The 17,261-nt window shown below is 63.5% G+C and overlaps 2 protein-coding genes across 2 annotated transcripts; one reads left to right on the forward strand and one right to left on the reverse strand.

The window, feature by feature from the left end:
- Positions 1-696: 696 nt before the first annotated feature.
- Positions 697-1,931, reverse strand: TMEM256 (transmembrane protein 256). Its single transcript, XM_047832600.1, has 4 exons — positions 1,625-1,931; positions 1,353-1,384; positions 1,020-1,100; positions 697-925 (listed from the first exon to the last, which is right to left on the reverse strand). The coding sequence occupies exons 1-4, from the start codon at positions 1,914-1,916 to the stop codon at positions 782-784; spliced, it is 549 nt and encodes a 182-aa protein (XP_047688556.1). The 5' UTR covers positions 1,917-1,931; the 3' UTR covers positions 697-781.
- A 4,023-nt stretch (positions 1,932-5,954) lies between these two features.
- On the forward strand, positions 5,955-17,227 carry NLGN2 (neuroligin 2). Its single transcript, XM_047832589.1, is given in 10 exon segments — positions 5,955-6,008; positions 6,010-6,261; positions 6,263-6,328; positions 6,330-6,411; positions 9,276-9,326; positions 11,471-11,620; positions 11,793-11,978; positions 12,128-12,320; positions 12,663-13,259; positions 14,158-17,227. Coding segments are annotated over 10 exon segments (2,505 nt in total). The 3' UTR covers positions 15,032-17,227.
- The last annotated feature ends 34 nt before the right edge of the window (positions 17,228-17,261 follow it).

Consider the following 17,261-nt stretch of genomic DNA (forward strand, 5'->3'; position numbering starts at 1 on the left):
ATCATGACCTGAGCTGAAGTCGGACGCCTAACCGACTGAGCCACCCAGGCGCCCCCCCCCCCCCCAAGTTTGTTTTTGAGCGAGAGGAAGAGAGAGTGCAGAGAGTGCGAGAGGGGGACAGAATCCCAACCCTGCTCAGTGCTGTCAGTGCAGAGCCCGACGCAGGGCTCGAACCCATGAACCGTGAGATCATGACCTGATCTGAGATCAAGAGTGGGGCGCTTAATGGACTGAGCCACCCAGGCGGCCCCACAACAGAGCTCTTTTAAGGATCATCTCAAGCACTGAAGCCTTTTATGCGCCCCCCATACATGATGATCTGTCCCTGCGTTGAACCCCAAAAAGTTTTGTAACTAATGGCACTACTCCTGAGCTGCCTTGCCTTAACTCTGACTTCTAGAGTGAATGTTCAATAAATGTGTGGCCTGGCAGGCCTGAAAACGTTACCCTACAGGAACCTTCAGTTCTAGTGGGCAGCAGAACCGCACGGTGACTTGGGCCCAAAGAGTGCTTCCGAAAGATTCTGCAGTATTTCCAACATTCTTTAGGACTCTGACGCCCACCGGTTTCAGGACCTCCTAACAAGCTAACCTCGAATGAACAGAATCCCCAGACCCAAGATTCCGTCTCAGGAAAGGGAAGGAGTCCAGAGGTGGACAATGCTTACCCTTCTTTCTCCAAGAGGTTAGACGAACAAAGACTCGAGTTCTTTATTTGCCTTTCCCTTTTAATCCCCTCCCTGCTCCAACTCTTAAAGAAGTACCCAGCAATACAAAGAAGTTCAAAGGGCCAAGGCAAGCCAGCCCAAGATTAACAGGCTCCCTCCCACGGGGGCCAAAGTCTGGATGCTGGGGTCTCCACTCAGAGCCTGGTAGTAAAAGCTGGTGCAGAATAAGGTGGTTCCAGAGGCTAGCAGTAACCCGGCCTGAAGGAGATACAAGAATACAGGCCAGTAAGAACAGGGCGGACGGCGGGAGCTGGTGGGGCATGGTCAGGGTTGGGCATGGGGGTAGGATTACCCAGAGGGGCTTTCTGCAATGGGGCACCCCTAACAGAGCCAGGCTGTGGAAGAAGTGGTGTTTGTTGGCCTTGTCGAAGAGCTGTAAGAAAAAGAGAAATGGAAGGCGGGGTGGGGGAAGACACTTCCTAAGCAACGCTGGTGCCTGCATCCCGTGGGGGCACATCGGAAAAAGTTCGTCCCCCCGCTACTAAAGTCCCGGCTCGCCTGTCCCACCAGCACCCACGGCACATGCTCGCCGCCCTCCGTGCTCCGCCCCTCCCCTACTTCCCTCAGCGACCCCAGACTTGGGGCGCTCCTAGACCCGGAAGCTGGGCAGCCCAAGTCCCTTCACCTCCTTCCCGTAGGCATCCGGGAACTGGGCGCCTGTGGAAGGAGAGGCAAAGGTTACCAGTCCGAGCACCTGCCTCCACCGCCCCGACTCCCGGGTGGAGGGAGGGCCCAGGCGGATGCCCCCAGAAGGCGTCTCATTGGTGCAAACGCACATGGGCGCTTCTGGGGACCAAACTGGACCAGGCAGAGGGCTGTCTGGTGGAGGGGAAAGCCGGCACTTCCACAGACCCCGCCCCTGCACTAGACCCCGAAGGTCGACCCCAGCCCCCTGACCGTGCGCCCCGTAGGAGGCCAAGCCTAAGGCCCCGGCTCCGGACAAGGCGCCCAAGCGGCGGAAAGCAGCCCCCGCCCGGCCATGGCAGTGGATGGTCACGCGCCGGAGGAACACCGCCCAGGCCACCCAAGAGGCCAGCCCAATCCCAATCTCCCATGCAAATAATGTCCAAAAGTGCCCAATCCGGGACGTGTTCATTCCGGCGTCCAGGTCCTCACCCGGGTACTCGCGCCTTTGTAAAAGCTCTGCTGAGTGGCGAAGCCGCGTGGCGGGCGGAGAAACAAGAACCATCAGGGTCGGAGGAGCGAAGCAGTGAGGGGCGGGGGCGCGGAGGCGGGACTAGAGGATTTGCGTCACGGATTGGCCCACTTTCAAAGTTGATCGCTCCTTCCGATACCTACCCCCTCCCCACCTCCGGCCAATTTCCAAAGATCCCGGTCCCCACGCGGAGTTCCGCCCCTTTCCCCACTGGCTCCTCCTTTTCAGCTTTAAACCAGGCCTACTCTCACAAGGAGGCGGCCGCCTCGGGTAACCAAGCCCACACCCACCGCCTTCAAAACCCCGCCCACTGTCGAGATGGCCCCTCCCACGGGCCCAAGGCCCCGCCTTCTTCGTGTGATGCCCCGCCCCCTTGAGTTCCACCCTCCCCCTCCCCCTCCCCCCCCCACCCGCCCCCAACCCACCAACCGCGGGAGCCCGGAGGGTGGGAGACCCGGTGGGGGCGATGTCTCCACCCTGCCCCGGCCCGCTTCGTTCCTCCGTCGGTCTGTCCGCTCCCGCCCCCATTCTCCCGTCTCCAATCCCCCCACACTCTGGAGGGCGGGCGGGCAGGCGGGTACGAGCGAGGGGTGTGCGCCGCTCTCTCCGCAGGGGGCGGGGGAGGCGGCCGCGCGGTGACGCGCGGGGCTGCTGCGGCTGCTCCGCCGGCGGATCATCACTCTCGGGCTGGGATGGACGCGGGGCGGGCGGGCCCCTGGCGCGCGGAGCCAGGAGTCCGGGCCTCCTGGCTGCTGAGCGTCTCCCGAAGCCTCCCCTTTACCCCCGCTGCCCCTCCTAGGAGCCCTGCCGACCCCCACCCCGGGGCTCCAGACCCGGCTCCCCGCCCTCCTCTGACTCCCTGGACCCTCCCCCTCCCGCCCGCCCTCGGGATCGACTAGATCCCTCCCCCTCCCCGAGGATTCCGGCTGGATCCCTGCCCCTGCACCGCGGATCCTGCGCTCCCGGGCTCCGGGCCCCTGGGGATTGCCGTGGACACCTCCTCCCGCACCCGATCCCTTAGGATCTTCCGCCTGTACCACCTTCTGGTCCTCGAAGCCGGCCCACGGAGCCAGTGGATCCCCAATCCAGTCCTGTCCTCATTGCCCCCTCTTCGCTCCGCCGGCCCCACCGCGGGGTTCCCTGGTCTCGGGTTCCTCCTGACCCCATCCCCTACCTCTCCTTTCCCGGGGATCGACTGGATCCCGGCCCCGCCCCCGGGGCTGGGGCGATCCCCCTCCCCCGCCCGGTGAGGCGCTGCGGGCGGGGGCTGGGGCCTGCGGGGCCGCGGGGGCTCAGAGGCCGCCGCCCCCCCTCCCGAAGCCCAATCCGCCCCCTACTCGGAGCCCTGGATGGAGGCACCACGGCCCCAGGGCTGAGCCAGGTAGGAGCTAAGCCGGGCCGGGTGGAGGGGGTGCGTGGCGGTCCACTGGGGTCTCCTTTTCCCCATCTCTCTCCCTGCGCCTGGTTTCCCCCCAGCCTGCTCTGTCTGCGTGTCTCCGCCTAGGGATGCTCTCGCCGTGTCTCTGCGTCTCGGTCTCTTTGTCTCTGCCTCTCTCCAGCCCATGAATGATCCTTTGAATGGGCCCACAGACCCCGTGTGTTCCCATCTCCCCCTCCCCCCCCTCCTTCTCCCCTTCCCGGCCAAGCCGTTTTCCCCACTGCAGGAAGAGGGGGGGGGGGCCTGCGGCCTGAGCCCCCCTCCCTCAATTCTCCCCGGCTGGGGGAGTCAGGCCTGGGCAGGAATGGAGAGAGCAAGCAGAGGGATAGGGAGAAGGAGGGGGAGAAAGATGTGGCAGACAGAGATGGGGCGAGAAAATGGGGGAGACAGAGATAGGGAAAGAGGGGGGAGAGAGAGAGAAGTAGAAGGGGCTTAAGGGAGAAATTTGGGGAAGAGGTTTGAAGGGGAGAGAAAGATGAGCCACGGCGAGGAGGGAGATGTGGAAAGATTCGTAGAGGAGAGAAGGGGAAAGGACTGAAGGCAGAAACGAGAGCAAGCTGGAAGAGGCCGGGAAAGATGCTCCGAGGGAGCATCATGGAGAGGAGAGAGGTGAGGGGAGGGAAGGGAGAGAAGCGGGCAGTGAGGAGGCCAGGGGCCCAAAGTACCTTAAAGGGGGGGGGGGGTGGCAGAAACAGACCATGTTATTAGGAGGGGGAGGGGGAGGCAGGGCCATGGAAGCAGAACCCAGCCTGGCTTGGACAGAGGAGATCCTGAGGGAGCCAGCCCCAAGCCCCCTCCTGGTGAGGGGGGAACAGGAGCTTAAGAGGACCTGAAGAGGGGGAGGGGCACGACTGGGTGTGTGTGGTAAGGATTCCTGTGTCCTCAGCTCTGGAATAAATTGACACCTGCAGAGAGCCACCCCGCGGGCTGGCGCCTGGCTCCGAAAACCCCGCGTCAGCAAACAGCTCTGGCGGCTGTTGGGGGGGGGGGGGACAGGGGGCGCTTGCTGGAATGACCTGGGTGTCTGCCCCTTTGGTCTGATCTTGTCTCTTGTCCTGTCCCTGCTGTCCTGAGCATCCAGGCATCAGAGCAGCAACTGTGGGGGGCTGGCAAGGGGAAGGGGACATCAGTAGCTGAGATGGGGTGAGCAGAAAGCCGAGGTTTGACACCCCCCCCCCCAGGACGGAGGTCAAAATGGCCACGCACGGAAGAGGCGTCTGGGGTCCAAGGCTGTTGGAGACTGTGGGAGGGGGGCAGTGGGTGGACGCATGTGATGCCCTCCAAACCCACCTCAGCACCCCTTCTCCCCAGCCAGAGGCCTGGTCACTAGGGCTAGGCTCTGATTGGCCCACGAGGGGCAAGAGGCGGATCTTTTAGGGTTCTCCAGGCCCCAATCTCCCGCTCCTCTCAACATATACACTTCTTTCTCTATGCTAAGGTTGGGGAAAACTCACGCCTCTGCCCTCATGCCCTGAATGTACCCCGCGACCAAGCCAGCCCCTTCCCCTCTTCCTCCAGACCCCCCTCTAGGGTTAAAGCTGCAGCCGGTTGCCGAGGTAACATTGCGGGGCAGCATCCCGTCGCCCGGCAACCGGCCGCAGGATCACGCATCTGTCCCCGGATTTGCCCCTCCAGCATCCCCTGCCTACTCGAGGCCCTGCCTCAAGGCACCTTAACTCCTGATGGAAGGAATGAGGAACACCTGGGGGAAAGGGGATCCCCCCCCCCCTTGCTGCACAGATTCTTAGGGAATGGGCTGTGGAAGGAAGGAAAAGGTGCTGGGCTCCTGTGGTCCCAAGAAGGGCCCGAGTCTGGCCGGGGTGGGGGTTCAGTGCCTGGAAATTACAGCTGAGGAGTAATTAACACGTATAAACAAACCGCCACTTCCTGCTAATTAATGACTTGGTATTTTTATTTTCTCTTCCTTGTCTCTCTCATCCCCTTCCAGGGAGGTGGGAACTGGGACTCCTGAGTCCCCAGCAACGCCTGCCTAGGAGGGACAAAGCAGCTGGAAGGGTGGGGGGCAGGCTGGTTCTGGGGAGCTGGCCTGCTTCTCCTCTGGCTCTGTCCTGGACCTGTGCCGCATCTTGACCCTACGCTAGCCTTAGACTTTTCTGTCTGGGTCCCTGCTTTGGGGGTGGGGTGCTGGGGTGGGGAGGGGGAGGCGCTAGGGGGCCGGACGGGCCAAGAAGGGGGGCAACTTGGTGTGGATTCCAAGTCACTAACCACTTGTCTCTTGTTTTCCCCATTCCCTTCTGTCTGCCCTGTCAATTTCCCTTCCCTTCTTCCACTTCTCCGTATTGTTCTGTCTGTCTGTCTGTCTGTCTGTCTGTCTCTTGCATACCCCGTCCCTCCTCCCCTCCCCCCCCCCCCCCCCCCCCGCAGGTCGGGCCTGCCTTCACCTTCTCCCATTTCTTTCCCCTTCCCCACCCCTCGCCCCCTCCATGGAGAGGAACAGACCCCTTCTCTGTCAGTCTAACCCAGGTCCCTCCCCACCCCCCTCCTCCCTCCTTTCCCCCCACCCCCCTTCCCCCCTCCTGGGGCAAGGGGGGCCTCCCTCCCTCTCCCCCCCCTTCTCTCTCTCTCCGAGGGGGGGGGGGTCCCGGGGAGGGAGGGGGGGTCCCCCGATCAGCATGTGGCTCCTGGCGCTGTGTCTGGTGGGGCTGGCAGGGGCTCAACGGGGGGGAGGGGGGTCCTGGCGGCTCCCCGGGTGGCCCGGGCCTGGGCCTCAGCAGCCTCGGGGAGGAGCGCTTCCCAGTGGTGAACACGGCCTATGGGCGAGTGCGCGGCGTGCGCCGTGAGCTCAACAACGAGATCCTGGGCCCCGTCGTGCAGTTTTTGGGCGTACCCTACGCCACGCCACCCCTGGGCGCCCGCCGCTTCCAGCCGCCCGAGGCCCCCGCCTCGTGGCCCGGCGTGCGCAACGCCACCACCCTGCCGCCCCGCCTGCCCGCAGAACCTGCACGGGGCGCTGCCCGCAATCATGCTGCCTGTGTGGTTCACCGACAAACTTGGAGGCGGCCGCCACCTACGTGCAGAACCAGAGCGAGGACTGCCTGTATCTGAACCTCTACGTGCCCACCGAGGACGGTAAGGGCGCGGGCACCAGGCGGGGCACCCCGTGGACGCAGGCCACAAACGCGCATGCGGACCCTCGGGCGCCGGCACCTGCTGGCCTTTGGGGGGGGGGGGGGGCGTGAGAGGCGCTGTGTGCCTGTAGGCGCCGAGTGCCCTCCGAGGGTGGCCCTGGGAGCCTGGCGGGCAGTCCCAGGAACGCATCCCACAGACAGCCACCCCGGACGTTCTCTGGGGGGCTTAGCGACCCCAAGGCGCGCACAGAGTGGCCCCTGAGGGTGACCAGGCATCGGAAGCACCTGTTACCCGCCTAGACGCCCACTCCAGCTCTGTGCCACCTCCCACGCCCAGGCCTGGGCTCCTCCCGAGGAATACCCACTTTAGTGACTTCTGCCCCTCAAGACAGATAGAGACTCCCTTTCCTCCAGGTGTGCTTGGACAGACTGCCACCTCCCACATCGCATCCAGAGGGCCTCACCCGAGCTCAGCGTCTCCTCTTCAGACAGCTCTGTCCCCTGACCCCTGTGCACCCCTAAAGGATCAGGGACCCCCCCCTCCCCCGCCTCGCCAGGGGCCCCTCCATTCAGAGCCCAGCACACCCATCCCCATCAGAACATCTTTCCCTCAGGGCTCTGGAGCGGGCTGCCCTCGTGAGGTGCGCCCCGGCAGGGCACACGGCCCCAGCACACTGCCCGGAAAGTTCTCCCCGGGCCAGCCTTCAGCACACGGGGTATCTCTCAGGGTACCTTCCAGCTGTTCTTATATGATATGCTTGTATCACTGCTTCCGTCTATGTCCACGAACACCCCCATATCATTACTCCAGAACACCCCCACACCGCCACCTATGGATCACGTGACCTAGCGAGAGTGCTTACCCGAGTAACCCCGCACATGGCCATTCACACCACAGTCCCCAGCACCCTCAACACTTCCCAGGCGTCGGTTACCCCAACCCTTCCTGGTCCCAGGAAGGGACTCGCATCACGACTCAGGCTGTGACAGTGCACCCAACGGCCCTTTCCCCTACCCACAGATCCAGTGCTCGGACACCTCACTCCCAGCACATTCCGTTCCAGCCACCCTGTGTTCCTTGTACCAGCCATGCACCCCAACACCGTAACCACCCTTCCCATAGAAACCATGCCTCCTAGCAACCCATGCCCACGACGCTCAGAAGTCTCATCTACCGCAATCCTACCCAGATTCCAAGCACCTCAATGCACCCCACACCTCCTCCCCAATACCGCAAGCCCCTCCACGTGAGGGCCGTCCACCCCCCGCCCCCCTGCCCTCTCACGGGCCTCCCACCCCGACAGCCTACCTACCCCTAAGGATGGCCTGTGAGTCGTCCACCCGGTACTTCCCACCAATGGGCTGTCCACCCTGCCCCCACGCCACCCACGCCCACACCTTCTGTATTTTTAACCGTCTCTTATCACAGACCTGCTTGGGGCCTGACACGTTCAGGTGATCTCACTGAATCCTCACATCAGCTCTGGGAGGAAGAGGTTGACTCAGGCAGGCGCGCCCTCGCGCTCGCGCACGCGCGGGCACGGACGCACAACATTCTCACGCCCACACGTGCCCTGCTGACTTCATCCCCAGTCGCTTCCTGATCCTACTGGGTCCCTATGGGGCTATCACCGCTAGCTGGGAGAAGCCTTCCAGAGACTGGCTTAGGCCTTGCGGACCCGTCCCTCCCTGCGCTGGTCCTTATGTCAATGCGGAGAGATCAATCACCGGGGGGACGGGGGGGACCCCTCCGATTCCTGGGCTCTAGCTCTCCCCTGACCATTCCCCAGTCTGGAAGAAACCTGAAACCAAACTGCGAGCCCAGTCTGGGGCCTTTCCTTGACAAGGGGCACTCTTTGTGCCTCCCGGCACCTTCTGGCTGGCACCTTATGTGTCAGGGCACTGTGTTTCCTGTTCCCTATGTGGGGACCGAACCCCGAACTGGGGAGGGGGCGCTTTCTGGCATTAGAGCAGTGGCGGGGTGGGGGTGGGGTGGGGGGAGGCGCTCACGACCCCGGTGGGAAGTTTACCGTTCTGGACCGGGATGGGGGAGAGTAGGCCTGGGTAAGGGGGGAGGTTGGGGGGTGCAGAGGGAAGAGGTGGAATGGAGGGCAAGACCTGATGACCCCTTTCCCTGCTTCGCCCCACACTGGGGAGGTGGGGTGAGAAGCCAGGCCCGTGAGTGCGGAAGGGAGAGGCGTGCTGGTGGGTGAGAGGCTGGGCGGGCGGGCGGGCGCCCGACTGACCTACCCCCAGCCCTCCGGTGGGCAGCTGAGGGCCTCCAGGGGCTGCGAGCTCGGGAGGGGGGGGGGGGTCTCTGCTCTGCCCCCCGGATCGGTCCTTTCCGCTGCAGCCCCCGTCTCTCAGTCTGGGGGAGCAGGCAGGTGCCGCGCGGGCCCTGAAGAGGGCCTGTGCGAGTGGTGGCCCCGTGGTACAGCTGGCCTTGGTGACCCGGGCTCGGGTGGGCCTCCCCTCCCCTCCCCACCCCCACCTCTAACACCGATTAATTTCCAGCGATTAGCAAACACTTCGACAAGCCAAGTCAATGTCTTTAAAACAGGCTTCAGCCCACTCAGGCCCCAGCCACCCCCCCTCCCCCCCGCCACCCCTCCAAAACCAGCCTTTTCTTCGGGGCATGACTTTTTCCGGGAAGGGGAACAAAATCGGGTTGTAGAAACGTTTTTCTCTTTTCTTGGTTTCTTTTTCTTGCGACCAAATTTTGCTTTTTTCGGCTTATTTTTTCTGCCCCCACCCTCCCCTTTTCTGCTTTCTGCCCTCCCCTCCCCATCCACCGCCTCCCCCCGACCCCCCATCTTTCCCCACAAAATTGTCCTTTTTTTCTCTGTTTTGTGTTCCCGGTCTTAGGTCCGCTCACAAAAAAACGTGACGAGGCGACGCTCAATCCGCCGGACACAGGTAGATTTAAAAATCCGGCCGCTGCATGTGGTTGCTGATAAGAGGACGGTCACGGCCCTGCCCCTATAACTAAATGTCCCCGCAGCCCTCCAGGCCCCTAAGTCGTTGTCCCCAACTAAACACGAAAAAGAAAAGAAAAGAAAAACTTGTAACAATTGGAAACGAGAATTTGTGAAAACTGCAAACGCAGTCTGAACCATGTTGGACCCACTAGCGAGCCTGCAAGGAAAGCCAAACGCAGCAAAAATGAACGTGAAAACACAATTGGATGTTTAGCGTTTGACAGAAATTTGGGCTGGCTTGCCACTCGTGACGAGTAGCATTTGAGGGAGAAAGCAAAAAGCCACACAAACTTTAATTTGGAGCAAGACTCCATTTGAAACAGACACAAATCTAAAGTTGGCAAATTGGTGGCCCAGTTGAAAACAGCAGAACCAAAAGCCTGCTGCGATTTCCAAAAGCCTAGCAGATGCAGGAAGCGCAAACATTTGAAGCAAACGAAAGAATTTGGAAATTTTTGAAAGCAGGGCCCAATATCTCGGAGTTTCACCGCAAAATTTTGAAAAGGAAAAAAAAAAATGCAAAGAACTTTTTTCTTTTTTTCTTTTTTTCCGAAAAAAAAAAAATGGATCTTTTTGGTTTTTGGGGTTTTTTTTTTTTTTCTTTTCTTGTCGAATCTGCCCCCCTCCCCCGAGAGCTTCTTGTTTTTTGGTTGTTGTTTTTTTCTTTCTTTCTTCTTTCTTGATCCTGGTTTTTGTTGTTGGTTTTGAATTCTTGTTGCCCCCCAGCTCCCCTCCCTGCTCCTTCCCTTTCTGACCCCCCCCTCCTCCCACACTGGGAGTGGAGGTGCCGGGTGGGGAGGAGGGGGAGAACTGAGGACTTTAAGAGAGAGCCTTGCAGGGCGGACTCCAGCCCGAGTCTGGAGCAAGGGGAAGGACGAGGTTTGGAGAGGGCGCAGACAGGGCAGAGCCCAAGGGGCAGGGGGAGGTGGCAGAGAAGGTCCTGAGAGACTGGAGGCTGGAAAGCTGTCCTTAGGGGTGGAGGGGAGTGTCTCAGTGGCCTGCGGGCTGACCTCGTGGCAGGAGCAAAGTTTCCAGCAGGAGGGAGGTGAGCAGAGGCCCTGGGGACGGGCTGTGGAGGCCCAGGCCCGGCTCGGCTCTCGTTTGTTGAATGCCCAGGCTAGTCAGACATGGCAGGTGTCAAGAAGGAGGAGGGCCCACGGGGCCATGGGTGACCCCAGCCTGGCGCTGTGGCTGAATCGTGTGGGAGGGGCTGCAAGGGAGGGTACTTGCCATAGCCCTGGGGACCACTGTGGCGGGCCCTCCCAGGCTCCCGCCCTCTTCTGGGATCTGTCACTCCTCGGTGTGGTCTGCAGGGCCTCAAGGGCCTACCGCACGTGGCAGTGATTGACGGGATCCTTTAGGGACATGGCAAGAGGGATGTCCGGTGCAGAACCCAGGGTCAGGCCAGTTTGTTGCGGGGCGGGGGGGGGGGGGGGGTCTGAGAGTACAGAGCCGGGCCCTGGCTTTATCAGGCAGGCTCTCTCCCACCCTGCCTCCTCCTGCACAGTAATTAGGCTGGGGGTTGCCATGGTAACTGGGGAGGTGACCTAGAAAGGAATTAGGGCGGGGAGGAGACCAAGCCCCCAGGGACCCTAGGCTGGCACCCCCTCACCCACAGACCAGGCTACCACGTGGACATGAGGCCCAAGGCCTGAGTCTGAGGAGCGGCCAGGACCCTCCCAGCATCCCTAGCGCCAGACTTGGGAGTCTGGTCTCCCTAGGAGCGGGAAGGCGATTTGCTGCGTGTGTGTGTGGGTTGGGGGGGGTCCCCCGGGTCCAGCAGGTGCCCTGGGGAGGGTCCCCCGCTCACCCCGGCCTCTTAGGCTTCTCGGAAGGTCTGTGTGGCATTGGGAGACGTGCTGTGGGGCAGACTGGCAGGAGGTGAGGAGGGACCTTCGGCCAGGGCTAGACGGGGAGGGGGGGAGGGGAATCCGGTCTTGCCCCCCCAGGGATGGGAGCGACACGTCCCCTGAGCTCCGGGCCCGGTCCTCCGTAGCCCCGGGAGCTGGGCGGTGCTGCTTCTGGTCTGACTGTGCTCTTGTCCCCCGACCCTGGCCCACCGCCCGCCCCCTCCCCACGCAGATATCCGGGACTCTGGGAAGAAGCCCGTGATGCTGTTTCTGCACGGCGGCTCCTACATGGAGGGCACCGGCAACATGTTCGACGGCTCCGTCCTGGCCGCCTACGGGAACGTCATCGTAGCCACGCTCAACTACCGACTTGGGGTGCTCGGTGAGGGTGGACGGCCAACTCTAGGGGCTGGAGTCTGGGAGGGGCCCTGGCGGGCGGTGTTCCCCTCGACCCGGCAGAAGCGGAAGGGCTCCTGGGCTAGACCGGGCTGCCCAGAGAGGGGGCCGGGGTGCTGCGACACCCCCAGGAAGGCCCTCTCCTCCTCTCCTCCCAGGTTTCCTCAGCACCGGGGACCAGGCTGCGAAAGGGAACTACGGCCTCCTGGACCAGATCCAGGCCCTGCGCTGGCTCAGCGAAAACGTTGCCCACTTTGGGGGTGACCCCGAGCGCATCACCATCTTTGGATCTGGAGCGGGGGCCTCCTGTGTCAACCTTCTGATCCTCTCTCACCATTCGGAAGGTACCGGCGACCCCGCCGCCTGCCCCCTCCCCCCCCCCCCCCCCCCCGTCCCCTTTGCCACACTCGGATGCTCCCGGGCCCCCCCCCCCCCGCCCCCTTCCCGCCTTGGGCTAACACAGCCCAGCCTGAGGTCTGCCTGTCCCTGCCAGGGTTGTTCCAGAAGGCCATCGCCCAGAGCGGCACCGCCATCTCCAGCTGGTCGGTCAACTACCAGCCGCTCAAGTACACGCGGCTGCTGGCGGCCAAGGTGGGCTGCGACCGCGAGGACAGCGCCGAGGCCGTGGAGTGTCTGCGCCGGAAGCCTTCCCGGGAGCTGGTGGACCAGGATGTGCAGCCCGCCCGGTATGGGGGTGGGAGAGGGCCCGGGCCAGGCCTTCACTTGCCTTGTTGGTTCCAAGGAGGTTGAGGGTGAGAGGTGCCCGCAGGCAAGGAGAGGTGGGCTTCGGGCCCCCCCCCCCCCACCGGCTCCGCCTTCTTCCCTAAGTGGAGGTGCCCAAACAGAGCGAGGGGGCGCACGGTGCCATGAGGTGCTTCAGGGACGACTTCCCGAGAGGCCAAGCGCCCTGAAGGACTCAGGAGATTTTGAAGTAGGGGAGAAGGGTCTTGCGAGCACAGGGCTCAGCAGGCTATGAGCTGAGAGGAGGCCAGGGGGCAGGTGATGAGACCCTGACCCCTTCTCCCCAGCTACCACATCGCCTTCGGGCCCGTGGTGGACGGTGACGTCGTCCCCGATGACCCTGAGATCCTCATGCAGCAGGGAGAATTCCTCAACTATGACATGCTCATTGGTGTCAACCAAGGAGAAGGCCTCAAGTTCGTGGAGGACTCGGCGGAGAGCGAGGACGGCGTCTCCGCCAGCGCCTTCGACTTCACCGTCTCCAACTTCGTGGACAACCTGTATGGCTATCCGGAGGGCAAGGATGTGCTTCGAGAGACCATCAAGTTCATGTACACGGACTGGGCCGACCGGGACAATGGCGAGATGCGCCGAAAGACGCTGCTTGCGCTCTTTACAGACCACCAGTGGGTGGCGCCGGCCGTGGCCACCGCCAAGCTGCACGCTGACTACCAGTCCCCGGTCTACTTTTATACCTTCTACCACCACTGCCAGGCGGAGGGCCGGCCCGAGTGGGCGGACGCAGCGCACGGGGACGAACTACCCTACGTCTTCGGCGTGCCCATGGTGGGCGCCACCGACCTCTTCCCCTGCAACTTCTCCAAGAATGACGTCATGCTCAGCGCCGTGGTCATGACCTACTGGACCAACTTCGCCAAGACCGGGTGAGGGCCGGCGGGGCCGGGTGGGGCGCCCCCTGCAGGCCAAGGCGCGCACACCCTCCATCCTCCGCGCGGTCTCCCTCGCGCCCCCCCTCCACAGTCGTCATTCGGCCATCTAACCCTGACCCCTCTCCGCCCAGGCACCTGCTGGACGCCTCCTCAGTGCCACGCACTGACCGTCCGCGGGGTCCGACAGAGAGGGCCCTGTCCTTCGCGGGGTGGGGCGGCTCGCTTGGCGGCTTTGGCTCCGGGTCGGTCTCTCCCGCCCTCCTCCTCCCTCTCTCCGGACACTCTGCTCTGGGTCTGATGCTCCGGGCTGTGTATGTGAGCGTGCGTGGGGACTTGTGTCTGTCCGGCTCTCTCTCACCGTCTCTTCGAATCCACGGATGCCTCTCCCTCTCTCTCTTCTGTTTACCTTTTGCCTGCTGGTTTCTCTCCAGTGTCTTCGACTCTCGGTTTCTGACGTTTTTATGTATTTTTGAGAGCTACAGACAGAGCGCGAGCAGGGGAGGGGCAGAGAGACAGACGGAGAGAGAGGGGGATGGAGACACAGAATCCGAAGCAGGCTCCAGGCTCTGAGCTGTCAGCCCAGAGCCCGATGCGGGGCTCGAACCCAGGAGATGTGAGATCACGACCTGAGCCGAGTCTGATGCTTAACCTACCGAGCCACCCAGGCGCCCCTCTAAAATGTGTCCCTCTCACTCAGTCGCAGCTGCTGCCCCTCTCACTGGCTGTCTCTCTTCCTGTCTCGTGTTCTCTGGCTTTCCTTCCGTGTCCCGGGCTCTCCGCATCTCTGTGGGGCGCGCGCGCACACACACACACACACACACCCCGTCCCCCACCCCCTCCCCCTCGGGGCCTCCCCCTCACTCCCCCTCTCCCTGCCCTCCTGTGCCCACAGCGACCCCAACCAGCCGGTGCCGCAGGACACCAAGTTCATCCACACCAAGCCCAACCGCTTCGAGGAGGTCGTGTGGAGCAAGTTCAACAGCAAGGAGAAGCAGTACCTGCACATCGGCCTGAAGCCGCGCGTGCGCGACAACTACCGCGCCAACAAGGTGGCCTTCTGGCTGGAGCTCGTGCCGCACCTGCACAACCTGCACACGGAGCTCTTCACCACCACCACGCGCCTGCCGCCCTACGCCACGCGCTGGCCGCCGCGCCCCCCGCCCGGCGCCCCAGGCACCCGCCGGCCCCCGCCGCCCGCCACGCTGCCGCCCGAGCCCGAGCCCGAGCCGGGGCCCCGGGCCTACGACCGCTTCCCCGGGGACTCCCGAGACTACTCCACGGAGCTCAGCGTCACGGTGGCCGTGGGCGCCTCGCTCCTCTTCCTCAACATCCTCGCCTTCGCCGCGCTCTACTACAAGCGGGACCGGCGGCAGGAGCTGCGGTGCCGGCGGCTCAGCCCCCCGGGCGGCTCGGGCTCCGGCGTGCCGGGAGGGGGCGCCCTGCTGCCCGCCGCCGGCCGCGAGCTGCCGCCCGAGGAGGAGCTCGTGTCGCTGCAGCTGAAGCGGGCGGGCGGCGTCGGGGCGGACCCCGCCGAGGCCCTGCGCCCCGCCTGCCCGCCCGACTACACCCTGGCCCTGCGCCGGGCGCCGGACGACGTGCCTCTGCTGGCCCCCGGGGCCCTGACCCTGCTGCCCAGCGGCCTGGGGCCCCCGCCGCCGCCGCCGCCCCCCTCCCTCCACCCCTTCGGGCCCTTCCCCCCGCCGCCCCCCACCGCTACCAGCCACAACAACACGCTACCGCACCCCCACTCCACCACTCGGGTATAGGGGGCGGCGGGGGGAGGCCCTCCTCCTCCCCAGCCGTCCCCCCACCCCCACCAACCCCCCGCCGGCGGGCAGTGCCGCTCGGGAGGCAGGGAGGACCGCTCCGCGACAGGCTTTTCCTGCGTGGGGAGGGGCGGGGGCGGGGGGGGGTGGGCTTCACGCGCGGAGGAGCATGAGGTGGACACGGGTTTTCCTCGCCAGGATGCCGAGAGGCCCTTTCTCTTCTCTGGACCTGGGCCTCGGAACAACTCGGGGGGGGCGTTTCGTCCCCTCCATTGGGACACCAGTCTTAGGTGTGCGGAAACGTGGAAGTATTTTCCCACGTGGAGGTGTGCTTTCTCACGAGGGGGTGCGTTTTGCCATGTGCAGGGTGAGGTTTTTTTTTTTTGCCGCCCTGGACACATGTTGGCCCCCTCGAAGAGTTTCTGCGGGGATTTGTACCCCAGAATCCCGTTCCCTCCTGCCTTCTCCCACCTCCTCCCCTCCCCCACCCCATGGAGACCCTGGAAATGGCGTGTTCACGGACCCGTGACCCTTGGCCACCGGACAGACACAGCAGGGTGGTGCCTGGGAAGCAGCGAGGAAATCACAGTCCCCCCGCCCACCCCCACCCCGGCTCCCTGCCCCACCCCCCTCTGCCCCAGCCAAGCATGTTTATTCCCCCCACCCCTGGCATATGTCAGATGAAGCACGTTCTCTGGGTGGGCCTGGCCTTCGCAGACGACAGACACAGATTCCCTGCCAGGGGGAGGGAGGGAGGAGATCCGTGCACCCCCGTGCTCCCCGGGGAACTTGTTTCCCCACGGGTCCGGGACACATTTCTCTGGGTGGAAACGCCTTCTTGCATGTGGATGTGTGTGTTCCCATGCGGACGGCCCCCAGCTCTCCGGCGCTCCTTGGCCTCCCCGCCAGGTCCAAGAAGGCCTAGCGCCCCGTTCCTCCCCACCCGACAGGTGGGGACAGACTCCCGACAGACAGAAGCTGGGGGTGGGGGTGGGGGGATGTACAACTCCTGGGGGCAGAGCTCTGCCCCTCTCCAAGAGATGCTAAGTTGGGGGGGGCATGGCGTGCCACCCACAGAGGCCATGCATGTTTGACCAAAGCCCTCACTCGGGTCTGAGGACAGCCTTTCCCTCAGTCCTCAGATCATTGCTCATCCGTGCCAAACTGCGTAGGTGGGTTTGAGGGGTGGGGTGGGGGGAAGACCCTCAAAACGTGCCAAGGATTCCCCAGTCCTGGGCCAGGGCAGGTAACTGTGGAGACAGGGGGGGACACGGGGTGGGGGGGGGAGGGGAAGCGGCAGCTACAAGGGTCCCGCCTGTGTCTCCGCTCTTCACTGTGTCTCATCCCCTCCCTCGGTGCCTCGGTGTCCTAATCCCCCAACCCTGTCTCCCTCTTTGAAGCCATCCCGTCTCGATGTCAGACCACCTTCTCCCCTTGGATGTCCTCCCCTTCTCTGACCTGGCCCCCCCCTTCCCTCAGCCGGCCAGGGCTCAAGGAAAGGCGCGGGGGAGAGCAGGGGGGGCGAGGCTTCGAGGGACAGGTTGGGGAGAGAATGAGGTCAGCCGTGCCCAGGAACAGATGGAGGGGCAGTGGGGGGCGGGGCCTGGGCAGACAGCAGCAGGGAGAATCTGAAAGGACATGTGTGAGGTGACTGCCCGGGAAGGAGGTGCCCCAGGACAAAGGGCTTGGGCCTCTGGGGACAGGAACGTCGTCAGGAAGGGTTTGAAGGGACACCAGCAGGAGGAGCATCCTCGCCTGCTGGCATTTTGCGGGTTTGTGCCAAACTTGAGTAGGGGGTGGGGTGTCGTCTTCCACACCCGGGTCCAGAACCCCTGGCCTTGGCTCCCCAAAGCCCTTGCCTCCTGACTGTCCCTTCTCCCACCTCCCCCCATGGAGACTTAGTTCTTTTCTGCCCCCTTCCCTTGCCTGGTCTAGCTCCTCTCCAAACAGCCACGTCCTCTAAATGCTAGGGACCTGGGCCCCGAACCCTGTAGACAGATGCCCCCCCCAAGCTGGGGCACGGGAGGGGGGCTGGGGGACCCCATGATTCAGCCACGGACTCCAATGCCCAGCCCCTCTCCCCAGAACAACCCCCTGACAATCCCATGTCCCTGCCCCAACCCTTCGCGGCTCTGTACACATTTTTAAACCTGGCAAAGATGAAGAGAATATTGTAAATATAAAAATTTAACTGTTGTTCGTGCGTGCTCTGATGGGGGTGGGGGCCCGA

The sequence above is a fragment of the Prionailurus viverrinus genome, chromosome E1 (assembly GCF_022837055.1).
Source record: "Prionailurus viverrinus isolate Anna chromosome E1, UM_Priviv_1.0, whole genome shotgun sequence".
Lineage (NCBI taxonomy): Eukaryota > Metazoa > Chordata > Mammalia > Carnivora > Felidae > Prionailurus > Prionailurus viverrinus.